The sequence below is a fragment of the Astatotilapia calliptera genome, chromosome 2, assembly GCF_900246225.1.
Source record: "Astatotilapia calliptera chromosome 2, fAstCal1.2, whole genome shotgun sequence".
In the NCBI taxonomy this organism is placed as follows: domain Eukaryota; kingdom Metazoa; phylum Chordata; class Actinopteri; order Cichliformes; family Cichlidae; genus Astatotilapia; species Astatotilapia calliptera.
Window position 1 is genome coordinate 24,345,093 of NC_039303.1, and position 24,257 is coordinate 24,369,349.

At 38.7% G+C, this 24,257-nt stretch overlaps 1 protein-coding gene across 3 annotated transcripts; it reads left to right on the forward strand.

Annotated features, from left to right (window-relative positions):
• Nucleotides 1-1,935: 1,935 nt before the first annotated feature.
• Nucleotides 1,936-16,138, forward strand: LOC113034619 (homeobox protein MSX-2-like). Of its 3 annotated transcripts, none has more exons than XM_026189347.1 (6): nucleotides 1,936-2,324; nucleotides 4,620-4,696; nucleotides 5,401-5,525; nucleotides 13,873-14,050; nucleotides 14,160-14,809; nucleotides 15,366-16,138. In XM_026189347.1, the coding sequence occupies exons 5-6, from the start codon at nucleotides 14,506-14,508 to the stop codon at nucleotides 15,800-15,802; spliced, it is 741 nt and encodes a 246-aa protein (XP_026045132.1). In that variant the 5' UTR covers nucleotides 1,936-2,324; nucleotides 4,620-4,696; nucleotides 5,401-5,525; nucleotides 13,873-14,050; nucleotides 14,160-14,505; the 3' UTR covers nucleotides 15,803-16,138. The 3 variants fall into 3 exon arrangements, with proteins under 3 accessions (XP_026045132.1, XP_026045150.1, XP_026045141.1); XM_026189365.1 differs by having other exon boundaries at nucleotides 1,936-2,176; XM_026189356.1 differs by having other exon boundaries at nucleotides 13,873-14,809.
• Nucleotides 16,139-24,257: the final 8,119 nt, after the last annotated feature.

Below are 24,257 nucleotides of genomic sequence, written 5' to 3' on the forward strand. Positions count from 1 at the left end.
TCTGAGACTGTAGACATTAAAAAGTCCATAGAGATGGTAGCTGATTAAACAAGTGTCATGAGATAATAACAAAATGCAAAGATTGGTGACAGCGCTTGGAACCATAAGGCAACAAAAAACTGTGAGAAATAAACTCGGCTCTGCCTGTGAATCACTCTTTGCTTCTCTTCTTCATTCCATCCCATCTTTTCATATATCACTTTCCACTTGCTGTCCATCTGAGAACAAGGCACAACTTGCTATTGCAATAAACTATAATTTAATTATCCACACCTAACAACTCTTGCACTTAATCTATAATAAAATGATGACAGAAAAATGTTATAGCACTGCCTTTAGTAGCCTCACACAGCTCCTACTGTTCCCTCCTCATGTCCTTACCAGGCATGTCTGGACAATGTTATATCATGATTAATAATTTAAAAAAATCCATATACATAAAACAAACACATGCACACACACACAGTGACATTTTAGACCTTCTTCAGAATACTGTATATACTATGGGCATCTCGGTGCTGATCCAGAATCCTTACATTATTATTTATTACTAGAGCTACAATAATAAAGCAATGAGGAGGGGGAAGTAATAAATATGAAATAATGTATTTATGATGATTCCATTTGTTTCACTATCCACTCTGTGCAGGGGCAAAGCTTATTACATTTTTAAACTGTAGAGATACAATAATTTTACTGCTGTAAAATCCAAATTTTGTCTTATTTAAAATATAAATCGAATATAATCTGCTTCTTAATGTATGTTCTTTAAAATACAGTGTGTGTTTTTTAATATATTATAATTATAATAATGCATAATTGTGAACATGCATATTAGATCATTTTTTAGTGAAATATAATCCTTCCAGAAAGGCAGGAAAAGCGCTGTAACTTACTTACTAAATATGTTCTCTAAAACGGTGACAGAGCAACAGACCCATGACAGCCTTACACAGATAGCCAGCAGCTATGACCAGCACTACTTGTGCAGTTAATAAAAAGACAGGTAATGTTTGTCACGCTGTTGCACACACAGCACGCTCGTTTGTTTCAGTTCGTCAGTTGCTACAAGACAACTTACCAACGTGTACGTAATAAGCTGATACTCTTGGGTGCTATAGGCTACAGTGTACGCTGCACACCTACTTACTGGTTTTGTCGCATCAGTCTGTATGGAAGAAATATAGTAAGTCTGTGTCTCTGAGTTAACTTGTGTTTCTCCTACAGCTCCAGACCGCATAAAATGCGCGTGCTCTTTGTGAGCTCGTTCCCGGCTCGTAACCAGCGCGTTCTGCCGTCAAGGGTGATCATTGGTTAAATGTGATCATGTGACTGATGCAAGTCAGATCCTTTTATTTAGCAAAACTGTGATTAATAGTTAAATATTATTGTTGAGGGGCACAGACAGGACTCCGCACGCAAACACACATAAAAAAATAAATTAATAAAATTAAAAAAATTTAAAAGTTGCCTCAACAAAAGGGCACTTTGGGCACTCATCAGGAAAGGGGCGGGTGCTCAAGCCCCTCTAGCCCCCCCCCCTTTGCACGTGCCTGATAGTCAGATGTCGGTGTGGGAAATGCAACGTACCTGTGTGTAGGGATTACAGCCTGAAACAGGTGGTTGTCACAACTACATTCAGTGACGGAAAAGGCTAGAAAAGAGAGAGGAATTGTCTGGACAGTTACACACACATGTATATACTGTCTCACACAAACACACAAAACGGATTTTGACATCGTTCTGTTGCTGTTGTGTATTTTTTTTTTCCTTTTCTCATTTTAAAAATGTTTTTAAAAAAGTTAAAAATACAAAATACTTCAAACATTAGAATCATTCTTGTGTGGATACATCTAAAGGTTAATTCAAGAGATAGTATTCTGGCTATTTTCGGCATCCACATTTTTCGAATAACACTGCCACCTGCTGGTCGTTACAAGCACAATACAGAAAAAGGCAGAGTAAGCACAAAGTGTCATCCGTCAAGTGTGAGAAGGTGTGAAAAAGAGAGATGCGGCGAGTCAAGACTGTGTATGTCCCCCAGTTTGGGTCACAGCAGAGCTCGAGTCAAAGAACTGAATCGGATAAGACAGAGTCCCTTTCTCAGACCCCGAGGGAGAAGACTGGGAACAAGCGCCGCAAAGACAAACGCGCAAAGCCTCGGTCCATCTTGAAAGTAAAAATACCCAGACTCACCAGCCACAGTTTGCTCGGAAAAGTAACAAAGGACAACAAAACGCCGGCAAGGTCGATGTTGGAGCCTGCAGTAAATGATACCAAGGCAGCAATGAACCAAGGAGGAGAAAGGCAGTGTAGTATTTTGGGTAACTTTAGCTAATAAGCTAACTATGTAGCATTATTAAGGCTGAACAGTTAAGTGAGCTGTTGCTAGCTTAAAAAAGAGCACAGGTCTTGTGATTTCCGGTATATGCTCCCCAAAATTAGTATAAAAATAAAAATAAGGTATAAATGACTTGTTGGCCTATAATCTATGAAAAATGTCTTTCATGAATAATAATGATGGTAAATAATTTGGAGCCAGAAAGAATATTCCTGTCACAATACACAGTACAAGTACAATAATGCAGTCATAAAGATACGTACAAAACACGTAATGTACGTCTGTGTGTTTATGTATATATAGACAGATATACAGTACCAATGTGTAAATAATGTTGACTACAGCCTATTTACCAATACAAGTAAATAGGTTACATATAAAACACATATATTTACAACCATGCATGCATAGTTAACTCATAGAGAAAATTTGCTTTGGATGCAGAAGTAGATCAGTGAGCTCACCGCACACTAGGACAATTGAGTGTAAGTGTGCCGTGTGTAACATTTGTTTTGCAATTTTCAAGTAGGGCCATGCTTTAAAACTAGCTGCGCAAGCTGATGAATGATCTTCCCAAAGTCCGGCCTGCCCATCCATTTCAGTGTCCTCTTCACTCAGTTGCTGTAGAAACACTTAACTACTGTAAACCAAATACCTAATTTGAGTTTGCACTGCAAAAGCCTGTCGGTGATGTGGTTTGTATTTTTCAGTGCCAAATTGTATGAATTAGTGTAACTTACAGTTGAAAGTTTCAGTACAATTTAGCTAAGGGCCACAGTGACTTGACTGCGTGGGCCTGGACCTCCAAGACCTGTGCATAATACTGACACTGCTCCGGACTGAACAGAAATAAGAGCGCTCACTCTCACATTCACCCCTCTTTTCTTTAGCGGCTGTGTTTATGTCTTGTGCTCTCTAAATGTCCTAATTCATGCGATGTCCTATTATTCAAAATATAGTTTAAAAATATGTAAAAGACAGCACTGAGGGATGAGTGAATGGCAAAAGAAATATATGTGCAGTATATTTATAGTTGTTTTTGGCTTTCACCAGTATTAATCAGTGTTCCTTAACACAAGTGTTAAAAAAAAACTTAAAACTGTATTTTTTACAGAATGATTTCAGTAATTTTTAGTATTGTTCTGTTAGCCGCTTCCATTACTAAGTGTTTTGTATGAAGTTTGTCTTTGACTGTGTTTGAGTGTTAGTGTTGTTTACATAACTGTATTAAGCTTTTTGCTGTTATGTCCACCCCCAGGGCCAGCTCATTTCACATTGGCCTCCTTAATATCAAGCTGGTGAAACTATAAACCTAGACTGAAACTAAAAGTCTAACACAAAGCCAGTGTTCTTTTAGTGTCAGGCCCTAGCCTGGATAAATGGGGATTGTTGCATCAGGAGGGGCATCTGACGTCAAATCATGGCCAAGTCGAACATGATGATCATATGTGGAAGTGATGGTGGATGAGTTTAAATGGGATCAACCATCTAAAGTAAGGGACAGTTCACAAGTAGGGTGAGGAAGCGAGTGCAGGCAGGGTAGAGCAATTGGAGATAGGTGTCAGTGATTTGTGACAGAAGGATAGCAGAAAGAGTGAAAGGGAAGGTGTGCAAGATGGTAGTGAGACGGTTTGTAGACGGTGGAAATGAGTACATAGGAAGGACACCTCAGGTTGAGCAGTTTGGAGACAAAGAGAGAGGCGAGGCTGAGATGACTTGGACATATGCAGAGGAGGGATAGTGGATATACTGGACAAAGGAGGTTGAATATGGAGCTGCCTGGCAGGAGGAAAAGAGAACTCAGACCAGGTTCATGGATGTAGTGAAGAAGGATATGCAGAGAGTTAATTTCACAGAGGAGGATGTGTGAGATAGGGTGAGATGCATGCAGATGATCTGTAGTGGTGATTTCTAAAGAGAGTAGCTGTAAGAAGAAGTAGAAAGTGGGCAATCATGGCTCAAGAGTTGGCAGTTTGTCTTGTAATCAGAAGGTTGCCGGTTCAAGCCCCGGCTCAGGCAGTCTCGGTCGTTGTGTCCTTGGGCACCTACTGGGCATGGCCAGAGGGGCCGATGGTGCGATATGGCAGCCTCACTTCTGTCAATCTGTTCCAGGGCAGCTGTGGCTACAACTGTAGCTGCCTCCACCAGTGTGTGAGAGTGAATGAATAATGGAATTGTAAAGTGCTTTGAGGGTCTCGAAATGCGCTATATAAATGCAATCCCTTATTATTATAAAAAAAAGCCTAATATTCATCCTGTTTGTCATTGTTGCGGTCAGGTGCTGACACTGCAGATGGAGATGTTTTCTTTTTCTCCCAAAGATCCACTGGCAAAGCAACAAACGAGAAAGAAAAGGTAGGTGGTGTGCAAAGTGTGCAGCAGAAAAATGGTAACAATGTGTACCAAACAAGTTTATATAGTTAAAATTAGTGTAATTTTAAATAGCTTGGGGTTTAATGGCAAACAAAAAATTGTCTTCTATCAGGCTCACTGTATATTGAAAACCTCTTTATGTTTTACTTTGTAATTTAACTTTAGCGTGACTGATCTTTCCTTAAACTCTAACTTTCAAAAGTTAAATAAAGGCTCAAACTGTGCATCAGGACTTCTAAACAGGCATGCAGTTACAGTAAAAAGTTTGTGAACCCTTTGAATTTTTCTCTCTTGTTGCAAAAATATGACTGAAAACATTACAGCATGTAAAAACCAACCAAAAAAAATTTATTCTTTTCGTCAAATGTGAGTTGTGGAGATCACTTAATGTCTATGTTATTCAAATAAAATTATTTACACACGGTTGTGGTCCTGTTGATAGGACACCTGCCTTTAATGTACTTCCAAATTTACAGTCAGTATTTGAGGGTCATGTTAATTTCTGCTTGTCACAGAAATTAATTCAGAAATCTGATGTTTTGGGTTATATTTATGTAGAAATATAAATATGGCTCACCAAAAGTTATATGTGTATTTTGTGTCCTCTAGACCCACGAATAAGGCAAGATCTATTTACACCATTTCTCTTTTCCCTTTCCTCTGATTTTTTCCCCTTCACTGGATAGGCGAAGCAATTTGTTCTTAGGACCATCTCCAAGATGTTGGAGGAGAATCAGCTTATCAGACAGAGACTGGATGCTCTCACTAAGGCCAAATGAGTCTGCGAGGATCATAGTGGCCCACAAACATAGTAGGCAACTTGCTAGTACTCAGCACAAGTGTTTCTTTAAATCTTTGTTCTCATCGGTTGCCACATTTACTTTGTTAAGCATTGGGTGTGTGTTAGAAGTGTTGTTAAAGGTCAGGTTGCTGGATCTTGAAGCAGTTTGCATAGAAATGCATTTCTCAGAGAGAACCACCGTTTACTGTGTTTAGCTGAAACTGTTATCTTATTAAATCGGTCAGTGAAATAATTGTGCAGAAGTCTTCTTCAAATTATACATATTTTACTGACTAAATGTTAACTGAGTCTACATAACATGACAGCGCCTTTAACAGGGCTCTAGACTAACCTTTTTCCACGGTTGCACTGATTTTCTTAGGTGCAACCAAATTTTTCTTTAAAAAAGATATCAAAGTTGATGATCCCGACTTCATCCATGGTCCAGGATGTTGCAGGAATTACCTTTATCCACCAGAGGGCACCACCGCCTCTCATATTATTTTTTGTTGGTCTTTTGGTTTTCAGTTATTCAGCAGCAACAATTTTATAACCAAAACAGGAAACCTTATAAATGTTTAAGTTGCTTGTATTGGAAACACTCAAAAAAGAGAAATTGGGTGGTTATTAAATTTATAAGAGTCTAACTTGTAATTTGAACAAAATCAGAATATATAAACATGGTGAATGCAATTAAATCATGTATGATGTGCATGCAATTCAACAACGTAACACTTGTTAAATATATTCTTGTTGAAATGACATGATACAATCTAGCAAGAGTGGTTAGTTGCCTGGTTTCGTGATATCACACGATCTTACAAGATTTCAAACTGCAGGAAAATCACTGAGGCAGAAAAGGGTACACACACCACATGTATGCTATTGCTATTTATTGTGGTTTAACCTGTTTAAGGACAAGTGCCCTGTCCAGGGTGTACCCTGCCTGTCGTCCTACAACACCCCGGAGTTAATGACAGAAAATGACAAGCGGGAGAGATCAGTGGAGTGACAACTTTGTGAAATTTGTTATAAATCTATTCAACTGGAGGAAAAAAAAGATGCATATGACAAGTTTCATGTTAAGTAGAATCTAGACTTTGTCAAACACTCCAAAAAATAACTCTTTTTAATTCTAATGTGTGAACTTAAAATAATCATAGAAAGGATTTCCACGTTAATAAATGGCTTTCTGTTACCATTTTGTTGGGCTAACGGGGCTTGTGCTTTGCTTGAGAGAGTTGTTTTGCTCAGACTAAGAATTTGCTTGTAATGTGTAATAAAAGCTTCAAATTTTAGGGCACATTCGGCGCCTGTTATTTTACATTTTGAGAAAGAAGATAGTTTGTGATTGTTTTAGCAAAAAAAACCAAAAAAGTCAAAAGTAAAAATTTTAAATTGTTTTCACTGTATTCATTGATTGATTCACTAGTTTAAAGTAAACATTTTTTCATTAGTAGAAATAGGAAAAAATAAGAATTTTATTAATTGTATTGACCTCTTCTGGTTCCCCACAGGTTTCAATGTTGAACTTAGAACCAAACGTTTCAAGTTGATTCTCTTTGACAGGATTGATATTAGTATATCAACTTGAGAGGCATGTGGCAGTGATTATTTTAAGTGTAATATAATTGCTGTTAAACCATGGAGTCGCACAATTTAATTTAAATTGTTCCGCAGTTTCTTAATGTTTTGATTGATGAGCCTCATTGCCTCTGTGTTCAGAGGTCACTTGTTTTACCCTTTTTCCCTCCACACATATCAGGGCAGCCGTGTCAGCAATCTCAGCAAGAGTTCAGCAAAGTTGTGTCTCTGCGACCATAGTGTGCGCTAAAAAATACAGCTCTTAATGTCTTAACATGATGTTGCGTGTGACACAAATTTTTACACAGTAGATTGTTAGCTATGTTGCTGTATAACCTTGAAATTAAATGGTGAAGGTCTGAATGCAAAGTGCTCATCGGTGGGTTAAACTGGTATACATTCAATCACCTCTCAGCCGCCAAACTATAGAACACATGCATTCAAACATGTGTCTCTCAGACCAGCAGCCTGTCATTTTAAACAAGTCTGATGACAAGGTAGCCCTTTAAAAGTAAACACTTTTTTTCTGAAGACCCCACAACAAAAATTGCACAAGTTTTTGTACATTAGAGTCCCAATTGACAGAATCATAACTGTGTCAGGTTTAAAAGAATGTAGCTTGAAAAAACGATTTAGGCACAATGTCAATACAAGTCTACAAAAAGAGGCCTAACGTTGTTCACATATCTCAGTTACGCTCAGTTTGAGGGGAGTTCTTCTTTCTCCTTGTCCTTCCCGATGTTGTGCATTTTTCCATTGTTCGGTTCCGGGTCGCTGCTTGTGCAGCTGACCGGCCAGCTACCTAGCCTGACCTGTCTCCCCCATGTGATGTTTGTGTATTGTATGTACGATCGGCAAAGTTACTCTCTTAATTGCCCCTTGGTGATAAATAAAGTCTTCTGAATCTGAATCTGAATAACCTCTGTTCATAATTTGATGTGCTCTGTAGCAAATAGGGCGCGTGGTTTTGAACATAGTAAACAGGCAGTTTATTGAGGGTGTTCTTAAAGCATGGAGGATAAATGTGCGTTGGGGTGGTATAGAGGCCTTCAAACAATCAGAGCTGCGGTCTGCGAGGAGACTGGCAGACTGGCAGCTGTACCTTCAGACGGTGTTGCCAAGCCTGTTGATCACTGGTTAGCCGCATTGTTTACATGGTCAGAGGCGTTGGAATGTCAGTCCACTTTAAAACCAGCGCTTTTCTTTTATTTCAGGAAATAATGTAGTTGAGTACAGCTAAAAACATTACAGGGAAATCATTCACAAGTGGATACAAGTACCCAAAGTGGCATATTTACTATGATGACTATCCTTTAGTCTCCTGAAAACTCAAGATAGTGGGCATTTTCAACATGGCTTTATTTATTTATTTATTCTTCAGATAATGTAAACTAGAGTTGCCATTTTTAATGATTTTAGCCAATTCATATACTTTACCATGTGGAAGTTGAGTTTGGAAGTCTGATATTATTCAGAAGTTTGCCTTTTTTCATAATAGTTTGCTAGCAGTGGAGTGGGCTGTAGTAGTACAAGTTATACTTTTTGCTTCACTCGCATCTACTTGGTGGGCCTGTTACACTCCTCAATAGTTACCCCTGTCTTACCCGTGGCCCCCCAATAGCTTGCTGTGTATGGTGACATAGGATTTAAACTGCATCCACACAGGAAGCTGGTCACGTGTTGCTTTGTTTGGTAACTGGTCGCTAGTGGACATTTCAGGCTCTGCTTAACTGGGTATTTTCTGATATATTCACTACTGATCATATGTCAGTCAATGGCGTTGTGCTTCTCACTGATAGTTACATCAGCCTCTCTCCTCAGTGTTGAGAAAAGTGAATCTTGGGATTACCCCCTGGGGTTTTTAATGTGGTCGATTTAAGACACAAATGTCATTAATCTTTTATAGGCTGAGGTCGCCACACTGCTGCAAATCACCTGTAGTGTGGATGCAGCTTTAGAGGGATTTCAGAAGGTTTTTCGTTTGATCTCTGACTCCTGCAGTGCATGTCTTGGGCAAGATACTGAACCCAAAAGCTTGTGTTTGCATAAGTGCATTTACCATAGATTAAAATAGTAGACTGAAGAATAAAGCAAACACTAAAGTTCTAAAAGTTTAGCAGACACTTGCATGAAAATCTGATGGTGTAGTTAGATTAGTTGAATAGTAACCTCACAAGAAGAAGCTTTGAACCCCACTTCATACCTAATGTCTGGGATAACCTCTCATGAAGTGAGAGTGAACATAAGAAAGCTGAGCAGCCAACCTTTATGCATTGAATACATGAAATTCATTGAAATAGATGGAAGAATTTGGCGCTGGGTGAATGTCTGAACCTAGCTGTATGCATCATAGTGCTACAAAAGTGGGGGAAGGGAAAATCTTTTCATTTCAATCATTTTGTTTTACCTGAAACTAAGACACTCAGATACATGCAGAGAGATTTTATAGTTATAGATTATGGTTACTTTTGATCAGAAGCATATAAATCAAGAGTACAAACTTCTATAAGTCAAACAATTGTTTTCTAAGATAGAGATGACGACTGAATTGGGAAGTTTTGACATTTTGAAAATTCAAGGGGCTAAAGTGATTTTCTTTTTTAAAATTATTGGCTAAAGGGGGAAAAATATGCAAATGTTGGTGCTTGTAGATTGTTTCAGTTATCCGCTGCACTATTAGCAGGAACTGGCGATATGTACTCTTTGGCCTTTAAATTCATGCTTATCTTAAAATAAACCTGTGTTAGTTTCTATAAAATGCAAAGTCTTATTACCCTTGATGGCATTGCAGTGGTGTTTCTACTTTTTCGTGATGTTGGATGATTCATTACTTTTTAACACCTTCTATGCCACATCCTGACTGAGACAGCTTAATGTGAGAAAAAGCGCCTGACACTGTCAGCAAATTTGAGCACTGACTGTGTGGCAAGAAAGATAAAACCAAAGTGGGTTAAAGTTGTTGTTTTTTCCTTTTTACATTTTTGAAGATTAGATTGATATTTTGCTGCTGGATTTCTTTGCTGTTGGCCAATGATTCTCAAATATGTAGGGGTACGTGGGTGGAAAATTTAACAGATGAAGGTATTTGGGACCAAATAGCTCTGGGGACTTTCTGGTGGGCGCCTGACCATTAGATCACTTAACTACATATCTTCTAGGTTTCTCCTGCTTTTATTTGCACTGACAGTAGAAAAATTATGCAATGGCTAGCTTGTAATTGGGATAGCAGAAGTTACAACCGCACTGACAAGATGGTAAATTGCAGCTGTGTGCTTTTGGCATTTGGGGTACTGTGACTGCTTGCTCTTAACTTGGCCATCAGACAGAACCATGCTTAAATGTCACACCATCACTTTAAAGTATTGCGCGTTAGTTTGCTATCAGCTTAAAACACAGACCCAGGGTAGCCATTTAAGTCCTTTTGTAATGCAACAGAAAGTCAGTGATCATCATCTACAGCTTTATTACAGTGCTGCAGTCCACTCTTATCTCTGTCGTTTCCCTTAAAAGTCCTTAGTATAATCCACGATCCTAATGTTACCCCATACTGCAGCAAAGATGTGCTTTTTTCATTATATCTATATATTGTTGACAATATACAGTGTGATTATGGTCAATTATAAATAAAAATGATCTCACAAATTGTGCTGCCTGGAGTTGCTAGCAATGCCATGCCATAGGTACCATAAAGCCCATACAGTTGTACACTAAAGTGATAAACCATTTTGTTCCATATCAAATACATTTTGTAGTAACTTTTTTTCATTTGTTCTTAAAGTTTAGTAAAAAGTAAATAAATAAAAGGTAAATGAGTCAATAATCATACCAAGTTGAAGCAGCCCCAAATAAAACAATGGGAAACGTAAATCAGGTTTATGAAATATATTTGTAGTTGGTGGGTATTGTGGGAATTGCTACATACACGATGAACATGAAAGTTGACTTCATTGCTGTTTGTAATATGCAGTGCTAAGTTTAACACATCCGCACACTCGCTTCTACTATTTCTTTCACATAATATTTCTGCCACTTGCGATCGTGATCACACTAAAAGCTGATGTTTCCCATCTGCTACCGTGTTCAGAAGAATCATAAATGTGACCTTTTAAGACTATGGTGCATCATGAATTTGTGGTGAAATTTGTGAGATACTTTTACTGAATGCTTGTTGTGGTTTGATTTAGCAGCACATGTGGGTTAAAGGCTGACTTCCTGTAAGACTTAGAGTGTCACATGCACATTAGCATATAGGGAAGCTGTAACTTGTGGTGAGATGGGGATTTTTTTAATTACTCGGGGGATTTTATTTATTGATGTTTTCCATGGCTACAAATTAACTACAGAAAAATGTATGGAATCATTATTGTGGCAATGAGTTCACTGTCATGTTTGGTGTGTTTTAAACTTTGTGACATGGTATATTATCCTGTTGGAAACAGCCTTCAGGAAATGGGTACACTGTGGCCATAAAGGCTGTTCTTAGTTGGTACAATGATTACCAGACTGTGCCCCCAGAAACACTACCATCTTGATATAGTTAGTATGGCTGTAGTTAGTGTGTTTAACTATAAAGCCGTTAAACATCATGCTACAAGTCCTGGAAATTGTGTTACTGCTAAAAAAAAAAGCATGTAGCTTTACAGTTTTTCTATTTTGACTGAAGTAAAGGTGAGCTGTCGTCTGTCTTATTTCGTCACTGTGAGATGCTGGCGTGTGGTACAGCTTACATGTGTCGGTGTTGCTGTGGTGACTTCAGAAAGCTATTACTCATTACTATAGAGCTGCGGTTGTTCGTAAGACGAGGAAAGGGCAAATATCTGAGTCTGAGTGCATCTATACCCGAAACTTGCAGCAAAACGAATGCAGCTCAAGTAAATTACAAACCAAAAAGAGAAAATGGTTAAGTTACTTCAGTTGCTGTTAAAGTGTAAGCAGTTATTTTGCTGGTGGTGATGGTGAGAATGAAACACTCAGTTTGAGGCTTTTAAAATGGGTTTTCCCTAACAGACTCTCTTATATACTGTCTGTGGCACCGTCAGTAACATGGGCTTCATCACTTGAAGAAACACATACAGAATTACATTTCTGTATGTGTTTTGGTGACATGTTGTATAGGGCATTTATCTGTGTTTTAAGAATTTTTCTTTTTTAGACAAAAAAAACAAAACAAAAAACGACTAAAGCAAATGAAGGTTAACTATCAAATGTTTCTTTGTAAGATGGAGCTGTGATATTTCTTTTCCTCTAGTTAAGCTCTCAACTCTTTGATACTCAGGATAAAAGTATTCTTTTTATGGTATACCTGGGTTATGTCCTAATTTATTTAGGCATTATGTATGTTGGAAAAATAAAGTACTGAGGGAAATGATATAATTTTGAGATTGACCTCAAGATAAGCTCTTTTCACGAAAATGTGTTTTCTTTTACATGTGTTTGCATGCATTGTCCTTGAACCTGGTTTAGTTATTTCGTTGCCTCTAAGTCAATACGGTGGTACCTTTTTTAAAACATTTCCCACTGTGTGTTGAATGCATTAAACTTCTGTGGGTTACAGCTGATGCTGTTATTACTATTTCTGTAATTTTAACTAAAATACTCTAGATGATTTTTGTGTATGGTTTAATTGAAGTTGCGAAGTGTTCACATAGGATATGCCAGCAGTTGGCTATCAAATGCTCCTTCAATTACATATATTAGCCTAACAGGGCTGTTGTCCCGCCTTAAAGTGCATGGCCCTCTGTCCTCCTGTTTTATTATTTATTAGAAACATGCGTGCAAATGCATGGTTTTTTAATCATTTAGAATTTTAAACACTATTGTAGTTTTATCAGTTTTATGTGTCCCGCTTTTAATATAAAATATGATGGTATGTGATGATGTTTCTCACCATTATTCACCTATACCCTTCTTGATTACCAAAAGTCTAACAGTTCTGTTTGATTTTCAAATATAAGCTCACACCCAGTTACCCGTGCACATTATAAACCTGTAGGTAGGGAATCGGTAGAAAAGCACTGTAATGACAGAGAGGCTCCTTTGTTAAGATGCACGTGCGTATTACAGGAGACTAAGCTCGTGCTGTGTGAGCACTTTGCTTCACATGGAGAGTAACTGTGTTGTGGAGCTGGGGAGCTGAGACCCTGATGCCACTGTAATCCTGATGATTACAGAGAGCACACATTCTCTGTGAGGGCTGATCACAGAGCACTGGACACAGCAGCACACACCAGTCACTTCACAGGAGGTCTTTGCGATGTGCGGACATGTGTCTGTGAGGGAGAGACAGACAGAGAGAGCTAGAGTATGCAGCAAGCACATTCATCTTGCATGAAGTTAGGTGTGTGTCACTTTTTTGTGTCACTTGTAAAACCCATGCACTGCGCTGGTATTCTTCACTGAGTGGCTCGAGGCTGCATTTAGGAACGCCGTTACTTCTCGTGATGTTTCCTAATACTTTGGAGCCCTACAGGTATGAGCTTCAAACAGGCACGAGACACCTCTGTCTCCATCCACACAGCAGAGACTGGGACTAATCGCAGCGGGCGCCACACACCTCAGGAAGGTAGCAATTTTCCATCATTACCGTTAAATCCTGCTTAAAAGAACCGGATTCCACAGGCCTAATTACAAGGTGTTAATAATAACAATGTAATGACAGTCATTTTAAAGCCTGCCCAAAACCATAATCCATCGCCCAACTGACTCTCACATTTAAGTGTGTAACTGCTGTGTGATGTCTGAATTTTGAAAGCACCATGATTGTTATTGATTGCCATTGTGATTACTCCAACAGTCGGTGTGGCAGGGTCTGCGCGTTGGGGCTTGAATTAGGAGCATCGTCAGCTTTTGTCAAATGGAAATGCAGTTCTACAGACAGACGCTGATGCTTGAAGACACGGCAAGCCAATCTACCAGCCTAATTGCTGTACGGGACAGAGCTTAGCAGCCAGGGAATCGATTTACATATATTAGTAAGGTTTTGTATTCGGCCTCTGTCTCATTTAAAATGATTCTGCATTAATTCAAGACATCAAGCATGACTATGTGCAAGCTTTTTCAATGTTAACTAAGGGTATGCAGTTTGCAGAGTGAAAGAAATACAGCCAGGAAACAATCTTCCACCATGGTAATTACTGCTAAATGAGGCTGATGCGAAGCTGACCTGCTGTCTGGTTAGGGGTGTGGCAGAGTGCCCTAAACACAACGTCCAATCACAAGTCTTCCCCCAAACCCTGGGATCAAGACTCATCATTGGCTGAAAGTCCCAAATGCACGCCAGACTTTTTCCAGCACTAACTCTGTCAGCTTTGTGACAGCTTAAGAGAAGCTACTCCAGATTCCTCTCTGACCGGTCTCATTCTGGGACCAGAAAAGTGTCTTATGGATTGTACTTAAATTCTAATACTGAAAAGAAAGAGAAGAAAAAATGTCTGCGTCTGGGGACTCAAGAAATGAGTTTTCCACAGAAGAGGATGCAGGATCAACGCAGCTGAAGCTCGGGCGCATGGCACAAACATCCTGTCTTCCCTTCAGCGTTGAAGCTCTCATGTCGGAGACGAGGCCGCTGGCTGTGACCAGCAAAGAAAAGGGAAATTATGATTTGAAGGAGGATGAGGCGCAGCGGACAGATGAGTGCACACAAAACTTAATATCTATTAAATCAGAGCCACTGGAACAACAGGAATTTCCCTCTTGGATATCCAGCTCCATTAAGATGTCTACTCCCCCACGTAAGTCATTTTCCAGTCCAGTTTTATTACTAGTTAGTGGTTCAGTTTTGAATCAGGGTTTTTTTTTTTTTAAATCAGGGTCTTCGAGTACTGTAAGTCATCCAGTTTAAACTTTTGTAATGCAAATGTGTAAAGTTGGAGGAAAAGTCCCACAGCTGGCTTCAAGTTCATAATTTTAAGAAAGAGTTTTTATGCATAATTAATACTGAATCAATAGACAAATCAAAAATTTTTGACAGAACAAGAAGGAGTAATAAAAAGAGAAATATATTGATTTGTTTTTAAGAATTTTGCATAATGATTTTTCTACTCACCAGTTTCACATTGTTTAAAGATAATCATCTTGCATTATTTAAAATTTTAGATAGTGGTAAATACTCTAAGAAGCAGGATACAGGAGAAGCGTGGCTTTTCCATCAGTATTGCTGTCCATTAATTTTCTGATCATTACTTTTCCTGTTTAGTCATTTGGTGTTAAACCACTGAAAAGGAAAGAATTAAAGGTCTGTTTGCTTTGACAGCTGATTTAGTTTCATGTTTTCCATATATCCTGTAGGGCAGCTTAGTCCGACAGTCTGCTCATTGAGGAAGCACAAAACCAACCGTAAGCCTCGTACTCCCTTTACCACAATGCAGCTTCTGGCCCTGGAGAGGAAATTTCGTCAGAAGCAGTACCTGTCCATCGCCGAGCGGGCCGAGTTCTCCTCCTCACTGTCCCTGTCCGAGACCCAAGTCAAGATCTGGTTTCAGAATCGACGGGCCAAAGCCAAGAGGCTTCAGGAGGCTGAAGTAGAGAAACTCAAACTAGCAGCTGGTGTAGGCTCCAAAGCTGTCTTCTACCCAGGATACTCATCCTTGGGTTTTCCCCTGCACGCTGGTTCGGCAGGGCTCTATGGACTGGGCTACTCATACGGCCGCACCCCTGTTCTCCCTGCTGCACATCTGGCTATGTACGCCTCACAGGTCGGCTACAGCCTTTTCCACCTCTCCTGAGACGAAAAAGAAATATACAGACAGATTGTGCTAAAAGGGATGACAAGAGTGTATCATTAAATCATGCACCTTATGCAAAACTTGTTTGCATGTGACCTGAAGTGGACTTTAAGCTTCATTGTTTGTCTTAAGAAGGATTTACAAGTGTTCTGCTATTTGCAAAAGACTATGGAAGGATACAGCATCCCGAAGGTCCCTCTTTGCCATTTGCAAACATAATACCAGAATACATATTGTTCAGATTGTCTTTTCTGCCCTTTTTCTAAAGTGTTTCTCACTTGTTACCCTTCAACATGCAGGGATATTTCACTGCACCTTTAAATCATTGAATACTCAAGTCACACATATTTATTTGTAATAGTTTTAGAGTCACATACTTGATGTTACATATCTTCATTTTCATTAGTTAATATTTTATGTATATGATATTAAATTGAGATCCTTAGCACGCCCCCTCGTTTGCTGTATTTATTTGTAGCCTGCATACAACACAAGGTAGAATTGGTAACCTGGTGCGGTTACTTTAATGCAGTTGTCTGCTTCTTTTGATGTGGTCTTCTGTTCATACCCAAATTGTGTTTAGTTCTTTGTTTGGTGGCCCATCTGCTTCTGAAATTCAGTGGCCTCCTTTTGTTTACCACACATGCAGGAAGAGGCTCTTTTCTTCTCATCTCGTTTAACACGCCTCATATGCTTTCTTCTACAGAAATGTTAAGGTCAGTGCAAAATATAACGTATTTCAACTGCAATTACACAAAAATAACATTTCCCTCGATGATTTCCTTCCCCTATTCTGAATGCATTGTGAGCTCTACCGTCTAACTAATACTGTCTTTGTTTCCCAGAAAGTCGTCATTATATCATTATTTCTTTTTCTCACTTATGCTGTTTTGGGTGTAAATTATCTTGTAAAAAGATCAATGCGTTACGAGAGATTTTAACTTTTGATCATAAATGGTTCAGTTCCATTCTGGATGAAAGTGATCCTAGCTGCTTTATTGCTATAGAGAGGCATCATAAACTTCAACTTTTGGCAAGAATTTGGAGCATTTAGCGTCTTTATTTGGGCCTAAAAGCAGTGCTGTAATCTTAAATCCCTAAAATGTGTTATGTCTTGTGCTCTTTTGCTGTTTGGGCTCCAAACTATTATGCAAGGAAAAATATGCTTTTTTTTTTTTTTTTTAACAATATCTTGAATTTCTGCATTTATTTTTCAGGGACTCTTTGATATAAGAAACTTGTGTGTGTGACCAATCAAACAAACTACTCAAGCTATTCACTTTACCAATGTGCTTCAGGGATTTGCACTTCAAAAATGAAAGCACGGCATAAAAACTACAGCTGCCAGCTAATCTCTAACATTAAGAATAATGAAGTAGCAATTTCTATACATGGGTGGATATACAGCGGGGTGGTCCAAGGGAAGAGGTGTTGCACTCTTTAATGAATATTTATTCAGCCAAATTTCCCCCTAAAGATGAGAAATTATATAAACAAAAATGAATGCTTTCAGCAAATAGCACGTCTCACATTGTCTTAATTGTAAACATGTGTTTTCATATTGCTCTTGGATCTCACAGAGGTAGAGATTTATTTGCTTGATGTGAGCCTTATTTTTAAACTGTATACTTTAAACGAACTCTCTCTGTGAACTTTCTAACACAGCATTATAGCAGGCTGTCCCTTTGCAGTCTGTAGTTTAATTGTGCTTGTCTCAGAGTTCTGACTCCAAAACTCTGTGAAATTATATGTGCAGACTCAGTGATAACAGAACGGGGCATTACATGGTCTCTCTGTCTCTGTGCCTCTTTCCTTCACCAAACTTGGAGAAGTCTTGTTACCATTAGCACATATTTCACAGTCCATTTGCTTCCCTCCATTTTGAAATTAAACCCGGCATTAAGCTGATAGGAAGGCCCTTAATAGCGTTGACTGGCCACAGTCTCCAGTTTCAAATGTTTTCAGTGTGAAACTTAGGCAGAAGAAATTATCACAGCCCATTTGAGATCAGATAAAGAAACAGAGACGTTATGTTTTATAATGAATAGATACATTAACAGTAATCATTATAAACACCAAATGTAAATGAAAATCGCCACAAGATAGATGTGCAAATTTGACAAAGCATGATGTTATTTTCATGGAAATGTGCCTTGAGGGTTATTTACATTCTTACAAAGCTAATTTGAGTTTCTTGGGTAATTAGCGAGGGCTCGGGTCATACAGTCTTTCTAATATCCTCAGCCAAGAGAGCAAAGGGTCAAACACTTCACATGTTAAAACAATACTCACATATTTATATATGCATTGAACTTTTCACCGAAATACTCTTTTTTTTGTATTAGAAATTTAAAGGAACCTACATTTACAATTGCTTTAACCCACCGCTGTCAGTTTTACCCTTCATAGTTTACATTTAAGTGTGTTTGGAAGACTTTTTTTAGAGTCGGTATGAATAAGAGAATATGAATACAAGGGACACATCTGACAACCAAACAACCAATAACTCTGATGATGCACTGGTAGACAAACAAGACTATAACCTCTAAAGGTCTGCATATTGCTTTTAATTACTTAATATTTTTGTGAAGTAAAATCTATTGGTCAACATCCCCCTGAGACCCAGTATATTCACTATGTTTAACACTATGTTCTTTCAGTTTAACAAAACAAGTTAAATTGAAAGAACCTCTTTGAATTTGTCTTCCAATTTCAATTCTTTTACATATCAGGACATATAAAATTAAGCCAAAACGCAGAAACGGTTTGGGAAACAGTTAATAGAAATTAAGATGGTGAGTAGCACTTGATTAAATGATCATCAACAAGTGTGAGTGCCTATTTATACAATGCCAAAGAGAAAAGACCTCAGCAATGATCTTTAAGAAGTATGGCTCGTTTGGAAGGATTGCCAGAAGAAAGCCTTTCGTGGTGGGGGGAAAAACAAATGGCAAGACTTCTGAAAAATATGTTCAAGCAATGTTTGGACAGATTAGACTAAAGTGTACAAGTTTGGCCATAATGCACAGCTCCATGTGTGGCAAAACCCAAACAAAGCATATCAGCACAAACATCTCGTATCAACTGTCAGGCACGATCTTGTCTTACTGCCACAGGATCTCCGTACCTTACAGTTATTGAGTCAACCATGAGCTCCTTTGTATACCAAAGTGTTCTAGAGTCAAATGTGAGGCCATCTGTCTGATAGCTGATGAAGCGCGAGCTGATTTGATGAGCTCAAGCAAAGGAAGAATTCTACTGCATGGCTGAAATGGCTGAGCCAGAGAAGAATCAGGGTGTTGCAATGGCCCAGTGAAAGTCCAGACCTCAGCCTGACTGATATTGTGTGGCACTACTCTAAGAGAGCTTTGCATAAACCTGCCCACAAACATCAATGAACTGAAACAGCGATTTATGGAGTAATGGACCCAAATATCTCCACGGTGATGTGAGAGACTGATAAAGTCAGACAGAAAACACTTACTCCAAGGTAATGCTGCCAAAGGTGGTTCTACATGTTATTAAATCGTGCTGCTTCTGAACTTTGGCTTAATCTTTCATAAGAAGTAATGACATGGTGTGGTGTGCCATCTGTTATTTCTCATCTGAGGTTGTATTTAAGAAGTTTAGATCCTGGTAAGATCTAAATGATTGATCACGATTAAGTAAAACCTTAGGACTATCAACAAACAACACCTTGACTGTGTCAGCAAGTCACTGCATACAATAGGTGTTGTTACTTGAACCTAATATTCTTGCAGCTCTGCCAGAAATCCACTAGGTGTAGCAGCTTTCCATCTATTGCTGCTCATTGAAACCAACAACACCAAACAGTCCTTCTGATTCTAATAACAATATCAGTAAATTCATTCTCGGCATTTAGGATAATTTTCAATAGTTTTGGTTGATGACAAATCTTCTTGGATAGAAAATGGCATGTTATGTAACTGCTGTTAGATAATTTAATTCATCATGAGTAACCTGGTAAATAAAAGATGAAACTCTTCTGTGTTGTTCCACTGTGTCTTTAGTAAAATGCACAAGTTTGGGCTTTGGGGATTTCTAGAGTTCAGTGTGGCAATCCTTTTAACTGCATCACTGTTGAATTGGATCTGCTCACACAGAGTGAGATTTAATTTGATTGAGAATAAGTGGCCTTCCCCTCCACACTTTTATTTTGACAGATATAAGCAGTAATAGGCATTTGTCTAATTATACCTATTAAGCAGGTCCAGTACTGTGCAAAAAGTCTTTAGCCATCCGTCACTTCTTTAACTTTTGTTACTAAGGAGGTATTTTAAAAAAAAAATAATAATAATAATTCAAAGGTCTTTATCAGCAGTTCTTTAGGATTTCTGAAGGTCTTTAAAACTGTTTGGACTTTCGGCTGATTTTTCTTTGTAACTGACCATTTTCAGAGGAATGTATTTGTTTTTTTGTTTAAGTCACTTAGCACTACCCTATGAATGATTCATGCATAAAAAGGCACCTAACTGTTGTGTCTGCACATAGGAGATGACTTAGCAAAGACGACTTAGCAAAGAACCAATCTGATTTTGTAAAATCGTTTTTTTACCAGCAATCTGTCAAAAAAAGAAAAACACATAATGTGTTCCCATTTATTTAGCTGAATCTAAGAAAAATGCCAACAATAACAGTTTGACAGGCACAAAATATCATTCTTATACCAAAAAGATGATCCTCAAAAAGCTATTAGCTGAAACCTTGCCATATCTTGGCAGTGTCTGCAGTGTGTGCTCAAAAGATTTTGAAAACTGGAAAGGGGAGGACAGAAACAGAAGTGGCAGGCCTAAAGAGCTATATATAGCAAAAGAACAGTATCTGTTACTTATATCCTTAAGAAATAGGAAAAATCCAGCAAAGACTTGACACAGAACCCAAGAGATGCATGTAGACCTTCAGTTGATCCATCCATTGTTTGCAGAAGGCTCATCAGAAAAGGTCTTGGTGGCTGTCAAGAAGCCATTCTAAAGGAAGGGAAACAGGGAGAAAAGGCTGAGGTAGTAGTATAAGTAATATAAAAGGAAGGTATATTACAACAATCTCATGACAGAGAATGGAACAAAAGGTAGCAGACATCCAAAGAAGAGCTTTCAAGAAGCCCAGAGAACTATTCCTAAAGATGTCTGTGAAGGTTCTCAGTCATCCAGGTCATCGTAGTCAAAGGAGCTTGCAAAGAAAAGCGTCTGGACTTCTTTAAGTTGCTTGAAGACGTTTCACCTCTCATCCGAGAAGCTTCTTCAGTTCTAAGGTCAAATGGTGGAGAGTCCCAGATATAAACCTAGTGGGAGTAACCCCCCACAGAGGGACAAAAGGACCCCCTGATGATCCTCTAATCGCCTGAGCCAAGGTGTGAAACTGGGCGTGGGTCCCAATCAGCCAGAGTTTCGGGTGAGCCCAGTTTCACACCTTGGCTCAGGCGATTAGAGGATCATCAGGGGGTCCTTTTGTCCCTCTGTGGGGGGTTACTCCCACTAGGTTTATATCTGGGACTCTCCACCATTTGACCTTAGAACTGAAGAAGCTTCTCGGATGAGAGGTGAAACGTCTTCAAGCAACTTAAAGAAGTCCAGACGCTTTTCTTTGCAAGCTCCTTTGACTATTCCTAAAGACTAACTAAAGAAATTAGATGGAAGTGGCCTAAGAGACTTCAGGATGTGTTAAAGAATAAAGGTGGTCACACCAAATATTGTTAGAATTGTATAATGTATGCATGTTTTTGCCTTATTATATATCAATTTATGTTTGCACGTTTCAGTAAATTGCTGCACCTATTTCCCATTTTTTCTAGAAAAATATAAAGAAATGAGGGGTAGCTAAAGACTTTGGCACAGTACTGTATTAAACATGGCTGCAAATTTGGTAAAAATCTGTTTTAGGCTAAATGAAGCAGTAAGATCCATTCCTTAAAAAAAAAAGAAACCTTAATTTGGCATTTCTCCCTGCATCTCTCCTCTGCTGTCTTTGCCTGTATGGCAAACTGAAATCCAAGATCAACATTTTAAGATTCAGCTGCGCACTCAATCCTGGTATACAGTGCTTGCTTCACTGCACACGAGAAAAACACACAAATGTAAGGATCACTTCTCAGGAAGGAAGCAGAAATGTGAGCTATGACAAACATAAGAGGGGTGGGATGGAGGGGAGAGAGTGTGGTGATAATTTTTGATTTTGGTACAAACCTTGCAGGTCAGGGGAGTTAAAAGCATAGCTTGGTGTCCCTAAGTCTTAGGGACACCAAGCTCTTAGGGTCTTCATGTGAAGTATGAGCTCTTAGGGCCTAAGAGCTCAGTACGCTTCATGTGAAAAAAACACAAGCAAACCAAGAAAACATTTCACCAATTTGACAACACGTGGAGCATTTAAAAAGAAAATAGAGATAGCACAGTGTAGCACAGACTGACACTAAACAGAGACGGACACGGTTAAGGTATGACTGTCGGTGACTCATGCAGCTACTGACACTGATCACATGATGTCTTTCTGTATTTTCAGTGCATTCCTATATCTGGTTGTGTTGTTTCACTTGAATACTTTGCGGGTGTTGTCAAATCCCTGAATATTTTTGATCCTGTTTTGTGTATTTTTATCAGTTTTCTTTAAAAGTTGGGGTGCATGCACTCAGAGTCACCGCACACTGGCACTTGTATTGTTCAAAGTGCAGTGAAAGACATGACATGCTTTTATCTTGTCTTCAAAGCTTGCAGGCAGGTGTTTCCCTGAACAACCCCGCTCTATCCTCCATCTTTGCCGTTCACTCTTAGGTTCTCATCTGCGTCTCTGAACACTTTTTTGTCCTCTGCTTTACTGCCTCCTTTTCTTTTTCAGTCCTGGTGTACGATGATGCAGTCATTGTGTAATTAGACTCCCATTCACTTGCACAAACTGTGGCTTAGATAAACTAACAAGTTCAGAAGTTCTTTATCAGTGGAACTTGATCTTAACTAAAACACACAAACACACACAGAGGCAGACCTTGTCCTATCCTTCCAGTAATTCCACCTCTAGCACTTTGTGTCTTTTGTTTCGTTCTTTCAGCTGGTTTTCAAGAGATATCGCCCCCAAGCAGGTTTGGCCAAACAGGATGACCTATTTAAACATAAAGGAACACCTAAAAGCTTTGGCTTTAAGGTTATAAGACAGAAAGCTTCACATGGGTTATGACTGTTTTTGTGACGATCTGGGGCATACAACAAGACAACCTAAAAAGTAATTAAAAATGAGACAAAAAAAACCTCTAGGATATTCTTTTTATATATATTCAACTTAACCTTAAACATATTCCTTTTTTCACCTTGGAGCTTTTTTTCTCTGCTGCTGTGCATTTTTTTCCCAGGTTATCGTTGCTCTTTCCCTCCTTATAAAGCAGCAGCCTGATGTTTTGTGTCCTGACACTGTTTCGTGTAGGTCTTCTGCTTTCAAGCCCCAGCTCTCTTTTGAAGCACTGAGGTGAACAAAGCTGGAATCAGCACTACAGTTGTTGACCTTTGTAAAGAAAGAACAGCACAACCTTTTGTATTTGTTACAGTTTCGTATCGTATTCGCACATAGATTACAAAGTGTTTTTCTCCTCATTTATTTCACTGTAAGCCTACGACATGCTGTGCGTCTAAGATTAGATTATTTTGTTTCCTCTGAAGTAACTCTTGCAGATAGGACACACTAATGTCAACTGAATTAGCATCTCCCAGTGACATCCATACATTGCCCCGTGGGAGGTTTGTACCCCGTGTCTGAGCCTTTTTAGAGCAGTGACATCTTTAGCCTTCACCATTGTCTGTGTTTCCTCACAGATCTGTCTCTCCTTGCTGTCTCCTGAGATCCTGTGACTCATAAATCTTCCCCACGGGCTCTATTGTACTAAAGGAGGCCTAGTTGCCCATCTCTTTGTGATAACTTAGTAACGCACTAGGTGTCATGACATACACAGAAACACAAAGGCTGGTTTACATATATTTAATGGTAATTATGGATAAGGGCGAGCTAGGTAGTAACTTTTTACTCTGTTTTGACTTTTGATTAAAGCAGGGATGCACATATGGCCAACCGTGACCTCTTTGACTCCTCTTTCTGTGAGTCATCAGATATCTACACAGAAGAAAAATATTTTAGCAATTACAACAGCAGTTTTTTACATGATGGAGAAATGCAGCTGTAGTAAATAAATGGAATCTATTAGTGTGGCTCTTTGAGCTTAAACTGTATGTGTAAAAATGTTCTGGTAGCAAAGTTTTTATTCAGTTTCTGTGGACCAACAGTAGAAAATAGACATTTCTATATTAGATCATCATTTAAATACTAATCTGTTAATAAGTTACTTTTGTGCAATATGAATGGGAATTGGGGAGTCTTTATCAGTAGGAAAAGCTCTTTAAAGCTTATGAAAATATGTCCAAAATCTATGTCCTCCTTCATATTTTCCAGTGGGCTGGGT

What these genes read in the sequence shown, in the direction of transcription:
- LOC113034619 (XM_026189356.1), top strand. Translation starts at nt 14,506, where the DNA reads ATGTCTGCGTCTGGGGACTCAAGAAATGAGTTTTCCACAGAAGAGGAT. An exon ending in TAAGATGTCTACTCCCCCAC is followed by an intron (nt 14,810 to 15,365) that starts GTAAGTCATTTT and finishes TATATCCTGTAG; the next exon opens with GGCAGCTTAGTCCGACAGTC.